The sequence below is a fragment of the Dermacentor silvarum genome, chromosome 11, assembly GCF_013339745.2.
Source record: "Dermacentor silvarum isolate Dsil-2018 chromosome 11, BIME_Dsil_1.4, whole genome shotgun sequence".
Lineage (NCBI taxonomy): Eukaryota > Metazoa > Arthropoda > Arachnida > Ixodida > Ixodidae > Dermacentor > Dermacentor silvarum.
Genome location: NC_051164.1, coordinates 94,139,383 through 94,149,302, shown reverse-complemented (window position 1 = coordinate 94,149,302; position 9,920 = coordinate 94,139,383). Strand labels below are relative to the sequence as shown.

At 47.2% G+C, this 9,920-nt stretch overlaps 2 protein-coding genes across 2 annotated transcripts in view; both read right to left on the bottom strand.

Annotated features, from left to right (window-relative positions):
* Nucleotides 1-9,920, bottom strand: part of LOC119433311 (alpha-crystallin B chain-like) — a 407,637-nt gene that overhangs the window by 91,855 nt on the left and 305,862 nt on the right.
* Nucleotides 1-9,920, bottom strand: part of LOC119432748 (uncharacterized) — a 48,217-nt gene that overhangs the window by 29,305 nt on the left and 8,992 nt on the right. The window contains exons 6-7 of the mRNA XM_049658179.1: nucleotides 9,275-9,289; nucleotides 929-1,146 (exon numbers count right to left, since the gene is read on the bottom strand). Of these exons, the coding sequence (XP_049514136.1) occupies nucleotides 929-1,146; nucleotides 9,275-9,289 (233 nt within the window). The remainder of the gene's footprint in view (nucleotides 1-928; nucleotides 1,147-9,274; nucleotides 9,290-9,920) is intronic.

Below are 9,920 nucleotides of genomic sequence, written 5' to 3'. Positions count from 1 at the left end.
GCTCAGTGGTTAAGGTGTTGGGCTGCTGAGCACGAGGTCGCGGGATCGAATCCCGGCCACGGCTGCCGCATGTCGATGGGGGCGAAATGCAGAAAACACCCGTGTACTTAGATTTAGGAGCACGCTGACGAACCCCAGGTGGTCGAAATTGGTTCTGGCACGTAAAACCCCATAATTCGTTTTTTTTTAATTTTTTTTCATTAAATAAATAAACATATGGCATCGCAACCTCGCGGTGTCATATAGCATGATTGCAAGGCGCGACTAACAGTGCGAGATATACATACAAAACATCGGCATCGCGCGTCATTACCCAGTGAGACACAGAAGGCGTGAAACATTACCACTTTGCTAAGAGCATCGCAAGGGGCGATGAAATAAATTATCAGTATGGTGGGGTGTCCGGCACGGTCTGGCAGCCAGTGCTGACATCACATGAGAGGTAGCAGACTACAATATAGGTGGCGTCACTCCGACTTATTATTTTCGTTAATTTTCCTCGCCCACAAAAGAGTTCTGTTTTTGCTGCGACATGATGAGTATTCGATATTACAGAAGCCTACTCTATAAATCTAGCTCGAGCCAATAATTTAACGTGATATCGTTAAGGGCGCCGTGTCGCAGAAAATCCGGCGTCGGTGTCGGCGTGGGCGCGCCGGCGTCGTTACCGGAAATAATCATACCGAACCACCCCGACCTGAACAAAATTGAATTTCTCAAAGTAAAATCCATCAGAAAATTCGTAAAGTACGACTTGACCACAACCTACAGACGCGATTGCGTCGGATTCTAATTTGAATATACGAGAAAACAATTCAGTTACCGAGAAACCTGATAAGCAGCCCATGCTATCGCGTTCCACTCTTCGAGGCAAAGCTTAAGCGTCCTCCAAATTTTTCATTTACTGCCCTTTTGAGAAAGCACTCGCCTTCTTGAATCGCTCCCAGCTCTGGTTACTGTCGTAGGCCAGTATGTCGTTCTGGTAGGGGAGGACGTGCGTGTAGACGAAGTAGTCGCAAAAGTGGCTCTGGAAGACTTCGTGCGTTCCTGACTCCGAGAAAGCACTGACGGTGCAGAAGATGAACGCCTCCGGCCGCTTGGTGGGCACCGGGGTCGTCTTGGTCGTCGTGGACGGCGTCGTCGTCTCTGCGCGTAGATGCGCGCCAGTGATGATACATTCGCGCCTATGCGTACGTGTACAAACCACCCAGAGAGCTAGGGTCCCACAGGAAGACCTTCCTGTGCAGTCTTCCGCAAGAGATGGAGTGATCAGCCGGGGGATGAACGAGGGAAAACCACCCCTATATCGAAAAAGAAAGAACATATCCAATAATCTCATATAATATACCCGCATGTTTCCACATCTCATACTGGACAGGCCCCCATATGGTATATGGAAACAGGCAGGTTTTTATATGGTATCCCCATGCGGTCCCGCCCCGTATTACATATGAGAACATATAGGGATCAAATGGCGCCAGCCCCATATGAGATATGGGAACATACACCAGGTAGGTTCATGGGGTTCGTATGGCTTCATACGGGTTCACATGTGGATCGTATGTGACCTAACTTATATGACATATGGGATCATACAAGTCCCCCATATGTTCACGAGGGGATCATATAGGACATGCCTTCATATGATACACAAGAATATAAGGCTTTTTGTACGGAACCACCATATCGTCATATGGGGATCACGTGGGACGTGCCGCCCCATATGATATAGGAAACGTACGACTTTTATAAGAAACCCCCACAGGTTCACATATGGTCATATGGGACATGTCCTGCACGATGTGTGGGACCAAGCAGATACGGGAGCCTCATATGTTCATAAGAGATTAATGAAAATGGACAAATGCTGGGGTTGTTGTTCTTTTCTTCTTTATGGGGTCAACATGCAGCCAAGATTTCGAGAAGAGGACTTGTATGCCTCATGGCAACAGCTACTTTCCTTGGCCAGCGCTTATATAACTCACCCTGACTCCCAAGGGGCAGCACTACAAGCGGGTACGAAAGGGTAAGGTGAGTATAATGTAGCTTCAAAATGACGTCATGAACGTATGATATGGTTAAAGCTTACTTCCATTTTTTCTGGGAAGACCAATTTCGTCAGACTATAAGGACGCCTCCTTACGCGTGGCTGCTCTTTTCCTCATTTTTTTTCTTTTCACCGCTACATCTTAGAAGAACAAGCAGAAGAACACCCTCAGTCCCTCAGTAGCACAACTTAACCCATCCTTCCTAACGTGTCCAGATTGTGGGCCGCGTTGGCTCAGTGAAATGTTCCCGAAACTTCCCATTTTCAATATCTGGCCCCTTTAGAACACAATGTAATTTATATTTATCGATAACCAGTTAACTAGGCCGTAGCAGACGTCGTCATATTCTATGACGTAACGGCTTACTTGGTGCGGAATTTCAAGGGGCCGTCGCTATCCATTCTCCTTGTTGCGCTTTTTCTGGCTCGCCAAAACCTCTTCTCGCCGTAAAAGAGCCGTTCTTGCGTATTGCGGAAGGGTAAGTGCCAAATATCTACAAACATTCCACAGCTACATTGGCTCTCCAGAAGAAAAGCAGAAAGAGGAGACACACTCTCTCCAATGCTATTCACTGCATGCTTAGAAGAAGTATTCAAGCTCTTGTATACACTGGGAAGGCTTAGGAGTGAGGATCAACGGCGAATATCTCAGCAACCTTCGGTTTGCAGATGGCATTGTCCTATTCAGCAACAATGGGGACGAATTACAGCAAATGATTGAGGACCTTAATCGAGAAAGTGTAAGAATTTGGTTGAAGATTAATGTGCAGAAGACAAAGATAATGTTCAATAGCCTGGCAAGGGAACAAGAATTCAGGATCGCCAGTCAGCCTCTAGAGTCTGTAAAGGAGTACGTTTAATTATCTAGGTCAATTACTCACAGGGGACCCTGATCACGAGAAAGACATTTACAAAAGAATAAAATTAGGTTGGAGTGCATATGGCACGCATTGACAAATCCTAACTGGGAGCTTACCACTGTCGTTGAAAAGAAAAGTGTACAATCATTTCATTCTACCGGTGCTAACACATGGGGCAGAAACTTGGAGGTTAACAAAGAAGCTCGAGAACAAGTTAAGGACCGCACAAAGAGCGATGGAACGAAAAATGTTAGGCGTAATGTTAAGGCACAGGAAGAGACGGTGTGGATCAGAGGGCAAACGGGGATAGCCGAAATTCTAGTTGACATTAAGCGGAAGAAATGGAGCTGGGCAGGCCATGTAATGCGTAGGATGGATAACCGGTGGACCATTAGGGTTACAGAATAGATACCAAGAGAAGGGAAGCGCAGTCGAGGACGGCAGAAAACTAGGTGGAGTGATGAAGTTATGAAATTTGCACGCGGAAGTTGGAATCAGCTAGCGCAAGACAGGGGTAATTGGAGATTGCAGGAAGGGGTCTTTCTCCTGCCGCGTAAATAAAAATAGGCTGGTGATGACGATGATGAATTCCCAATACAGGTGAAATCATTTCACGTTTTGATGTCCCTGTAAATTCAGTTTCTTTCCAAAGGCAACTGATTACTGAAACTCACTTCCTGTCACTATTGTCACGACAAATATGGTTTTGCTTCTGCAATTTCAACATCACTTCTGTTGCTTTTGGGATTATTTGTAGCTTGCAATTTTTGTAATGATATTTTACGCACTCAGTTATTGTTCTCTTTATTGTGTGTATACATTTTGTTTTTGTGACCATTTACCTAATAATTTTTGTATCCTGCGCAGCCACTCCCGACGCGTCCAGCGATTGGTTGGCGATATTTTGAAATTATGTAAAGTGTCCTAGTCGAGAACGTTCACTCTAGTCTCTGAGGCTTCACTCGTTCTCCCACTGTTGGTTATACGCGCACATGTACACATCGTACACTTGGCGCCAATATAAAACGGAACACTCATTTATTTAGTTTTGACAAATTGCAAAAACACAATTTAGTCCGTGTAGGACGGGCACTCGCACAGTGAACAGCAGCTGTAATAAAGACAAAAGATACGAAAAACAATAACCAAGTACCAAATACGAATAAAATGAAAAATGTCAGTGGGCATGTATGTGCGTTTTTGTGTTGGTGCGCATGTGAGTATTCTGTGCGTGCGTGTTTGAATGTTTGTGCATACTTTATATACAGGGTGTTCATAAGTTTTACGGAATATTTAGAAATCGCCTGTGGCAGGTAGCATAATTCTCATCGTCGAGCTGGGTTATTCGAAGAGGCGGACATTAGTAGCGCGAGAAATCGAAACGCATGCTCAACTAATTAGCAAAAATTGACCAATTAACTTCTTAGTTAATTACTTTACAACACATATTGCAATTTACGAATTGTAGCCGGTGAGCTTGTCAGGCGTATCCACTTGGAATGAATTTCCAGAATGACACCAGTTTGGAGATATGCGCCATCAAACTCGCCGTAAAAATGCACTGTTGTTCCACTTACTTTTTTACCAAAATGCTGTTTTATACATTGAAGCACAAAAGCAACTGGAACGCCCATGTATTTCGTCCCACATTTTCGGAAATAATATCTCGAAACTGGTGCCATCCTGGAAATTCATTTCAAGTGGATGCGTCTTGCAATCTCACCAGCTACAATTCGTAAATTGCAATACGTGTCGTAAAGTAAATAACTAAGAAGGTAATTAGTGAATTTTTGTTAATTAGCTGAATATGTGTTTCGATTTCTCGTGCTACTAATATCCCCCTATTCGAATAAACCAGCTCAAGGATAATAATTATGCTGCCTGCCACAGGCGACTTTATTTTTTAATTTGTAAAGCTTAATTTTGAACACACGGTATACAGGGTGTTTCATTCAACGTTAGCCAAACATAAAAAATATGCACATGCTATGTAGCTATATATATATATATATATATATATATATATTGGCATACAAAACACTCGTCCGCCCCGTTTTTAAATATGCTGTAGTTATATGGGACCCGTTCACTAAAAGCGATATTGGAAAGCTAGAAAGTGTACAAAAAAAAAAAAGCAATTCGATGCATCTACAATACATATGGGCGTACTTCTATTACTAACCATTTATCTCGGAGCAGCTTGCCTTTTATACGTGATTGAAATCGTGTATGTCGTTTAAACTTCTTTTTTCCAACTAATAAATGGTCACTACAACATCGACACGTCTCACATTCTCACCTATACAACAGGTTACGCTACCAGACACAGACACTCACCAACTGTAACTCCATTTACAACACGTGTCAACTGCTTCAAGTTTTCCTATTTTTTTTTCTAGAACCATAGTAGATAGTAGATTGGAATAATCTGGCCGATAAAACTGTAACACAGGACTCATTATCACTTTTCGAGACATATCTTTAATAAAATGCATTTTGCGCTTGCTGAGATCGTTTGTGATAGCACTGTTTGACTGTATGGTTTGAAAATCGCAGAAGTAACGTTGCGCGACTTTTTTTTTTTTTTCGCCCGTGTGAAGCGCTTGTTTTGCGCTTGTGTGAAGAAGCTTTTGAGTGCAGTCCCCCCCCCCCCCTTTTTTTTTTTTATTTATTCTGTTTTGTGTGCTTATACTCGCGTACCACGCTGATAAGATCTTGTTTAATATCGTAGTATTTATAAATAAATAAAATAAATATATACAGTGAGTGTGACTGGCATTTTCAATGCGCCAAGCGTATTTAGAAAGACGAGAAGCACAACTTCGCGGTTACCTTCTATTTATTTGCCCAACAGTTTCGGTCGGTAGACCGACCTTTTCCAAGGACTATACTGACACGTACACATGTTTATCTTTCACCGGTAGCCGCTTTCAACATTGGCTGACAAATGTTAAACGTTATCGCTCGGCGCAGGACGCGCCTGCATTGGAAGCTTCTCGGACGTTATCAATGCTTCTATCCGTCGTCTGTGGTCACCGACGCCCATGTAATCTGATTGTATGAGCGACGCGAATTGTCTAGAACTTTCTGGAAGACACGCGGGCATCAGGGATTAATCTGGAACCTTCGATGACTCAGGTATAAAAGCCGACGCGTTTCGCCGCTGATCAGATTTTCGACGATCGCCGACTGTGTTCGCCGCTATCGTTGTGCTTTGAGTGTAGCTTGCTTTTGTGGGCACAGGTTCGCCCAATAAACAACCAGTTTCGTCATACACAGTTTTGTGACTGTTTTCTCTACCGTCACTACTACGTGACATCTGGTGGAGGTGCTAGTTCGTTCATGCACCGAACGCCCCCGCAAAGCCGCGACCCAAGCCCGAAACCGGAGAACGAGACCAACGTCGCCAAGGACCAGCGAGCTAGCCGTAGGCAGCAAGGACTTGTGCCGGAGTTCGGACTTCTTCCCGAAAAGACCACTGCAATCAAGGCCAAGTCAACGACCAAAATGGCAGCACCAGCGTCCCCCATCCTGCTGCAGCAACCTCGGGAGCCACCGACTTTTCGTGGATCATCGGCTGAAGACCCTGAAACCTGGCTGGAGACATACGAGAGGACCGCGACGTTCAACAAATGGAGCGACGACGACAAGCTGCGCCATGTGTATTTTTCATTAGATGATGCTGCTCGGACCTGGTTTGAGAACAGAGAGACCACCCTGGTGACGTGGGACCTATTTCGTGAGAACTTCATGAGGACTTTCACGAATGTCGTGCGAAAAGAAAGGGCCGAAGTTTTATTAGAAACCAGAGTGCAATTGCCGAACGAGAACATCGCAATCTTCACGGAGGAGATGACTCGCCTCTTCCGCCACGCCGACCCCGATATGTCAGAGGAAAAGAAAGTTCGGTTCTTGATGCGGGGCGTCAAAGAGCATCTATTCACTGGATTGATGCGCAACCCGCCCAAGACTGTGGCAGAATTTGTTTCGGAGGCCACAACCATCGAGAAGACCCTTGAAATGCGAGCCAGGCAATACAACCGCCGTGCACTGACAAACTACGCCGAAGCTCAAGCTCTAGGCGCCGACGACCTGCACGAGACGATCAGAGCGGTTGTACGGGAAGAACTACAGAAATTATTCCCAAGATCGCATCCTCAGGTGACTTCAATCGCTGACATAGTTAAAGAAGAGGTTCAGCGATCACTAGAAGTGCCAGAAGTTCCGGTATCGCCTCAACCACAGCCGCAAGCGATGACCTACGCCGCCGTCGCCCGTCGTCAAGGCCCCCCTCCGCGCTCGCGCCAGGGCCCCGTAACGCCGCAGTTCCGTCGTCCACCGCCGCCGCCGCCAGCACGCCCGCCCGTCGCCCAGCGCAGCTCCCAGCGGAAGACGGACATTTGGCGCGCCCCCGACCACCGCCCGCTCTGCTATCACTGCGGGGAAGCTGGCCATGTCTACCGCCGATGCCCATACCGCGAGATGGGCCTACGAGGGTTCGCCGTCAACGCGCCACGTCCACAGCTTGGCGAGCGACCACGTGACATCGCCGACTACCTTGCCGGAGCCCAGTGGCAACCACGACGGCCCTCACGATCGCCGTCACCAGGCCGCTACATCTCGCCGCATCGCCGCCTGTATGCCGGCCCAACCCGGGGCCGATCTCCCAGCCCATACCCGGGAAACTAAAAGCAGCAACCGATGGAGGTGCGGTTGCTGTACGACGCAATGCCGAAGATCCTCCGCCGCCGACGACGACGACGATTCGCGAATCATCACGACGAGATATCAGCACGCCGCCTAGCAACAGCCTTGACAGCACATCGCCGCCGAACGAAGACCTTCCGACGCGACGTAGCAGCAGCAGAGCAAGCCGACGCAGCCGTGATCCGACGCCACGAATTAACCGCAACGCCAGACGCCGGTCTACCGATCTAGACGTGCTCATCGATGGTCATAACGTCACCGCTCTCGTCGACACTGGCGCCGACTATTCAGTTTTCAGTGGCGCGTTCGCCGCCAAGTTAAAGAAGGTGCAGACGGCCTGGCAAGGACCCGATATACGGACAGCGGGAGGTCACCTAATAACGCCGGCTGGAATCTGCACAGCGCGAGTCACGGTAAACAACCGCACTTACCCGGCGAGCTTCGTAATCCTGCAGCACTGCTCCAGGGACGTCATCCTAGGCATGGACTTTCTACACCAACATGGTGCAGTCATCGACTTAAGGTCCAAGTCGATAACGCTTTCAACACACAAAGCGATACCGCCGGATACATGCATCAGTTACCATGCCTTGAATGTGCTTGAAGAACAAGTCACCGTTCCGCCTCACTCCAGCGTAATGATTTCCGTCGGTACGGAAGTGCCTGCAGACATGGAGGGTGTAATCGAGGGCGATCATCACTTACTGCTGTACCGTGAAATTTACGTCGCTATTTCGGACCATATAAGATCACCCGACGTATTGGCGCACTGGACTATGAGGTCGTGCCAGACGGCATTTCGCAATCACAGCGGCGCCGGGCACGACCTGAAGTCATCCACGTGGTGCGTCTTAAGCCTTTCTACGCCCGCTGACAAACTTAGGTACTTTGTTACTTTGTTATTGTTTTTTGTTATTTTGTTTATTACACAAGGTTTTGTTTTCGCTTTCGTGTTTGTTTGTAGCATCGGGACGATGCTTTTTCAGGGGAGGGTATTGACACGTACACATGTTTATCTTTCACCGGTAGCCGCTTTCAACATTGGCTGACAAATGTTAAACGTTATCGCTCGGCGCAGGACGCGCCTGCATTGGAAGCTTCTCGGACGTTATCAATGCTTCTATCCGTCGTCTGTGGTCACCGACGCCCATGTAATCTGATTGTATGAGCGACGCGAATTGTCTAGAACTTTCTGGAAGACACGCGGGCATCAGGGATTAATCTGGAACCTTCGATGACTCAGGTATAAAAGCCGACGCGTTTCGCCGCTGATCAGATTTTCGACGATCGCCGACTGTGTTCGCCGCTATCGTTGTGCTTTGAGTGTAGCTTGCTTTTGTGGGCACAGGTTCGCCCAATAAACAACCAGTTTCGTCATACACAGTTTTGTGACTGTTTTCTCTACCGTCACTACTACGTGACAATACAGTCCTTTAAAAAAACCCTGGAAAAGGTGGGTCGAGCGACCGAAACTGTTGGGCAAATTAATTGAAAATGACCGCGAAATTGTGCTTGTCACACACACACACACACACACACACACACACACACACACACATCTGCGTGAGCGTGCACGTGTTTTCGTACTAGTGCGCGTGTGTGCGAGTGCAACCCCATAAGAAAAATGTTCACACCGCAAACGAGGTCGTGGTGCACTTACGCGTGGTCTCCTCCGCTGCAGAAAGAACGAAGACAATGACGTTTTCACATTCTCTCTCTCTTTCTCTATTCCCACTAACAATAGTTCTGTGTTGAAATAAAGAAGAGAATCCGGCTGTAGTTGACAGGCGTGTCATTCGGTGTCCGCCTTCTGATGGCGTAGTACGTACAACTGCTCAAAGTATTCAGGTTCCGTAGTACAAGCTTTCTTTTTTCAAATATTACAGTAGGGAAATCAGGCTCCCGCTTTTAATAGATACTATAGTAAGGAAGAACACTAAATCAGTTTGAACCGCTCAATCGTTCTTTCAAAACTCAATTGTCGTTAATTTTGCGGTAAGAGGTCTATTACTAGAAGAGAAAGTGAAGGTGAAAGATAAACCCCCAACGCCTGTACTATGTGACGCCATGGATTTGAAAGTATGTGATTGAGTAGTAAGGAAAATTTGCAGGCGCAAGTTGGAATCAGCTAGCGCAAGACAGAGGTCATTGGAGATCGCAGGGAGAGGCCTTCGTCCTGCAGTGGACATAAATATAGGCTGCTGCTGCTGCTGCTGCTGCTGCTGCTGCTGCTGCTGCTGCTGCTGCTGCTGCTGCTGCTGCTGCTGCTGCTGCTGCTGCTGCTGCTGCTGCTGCTGCTGATGATG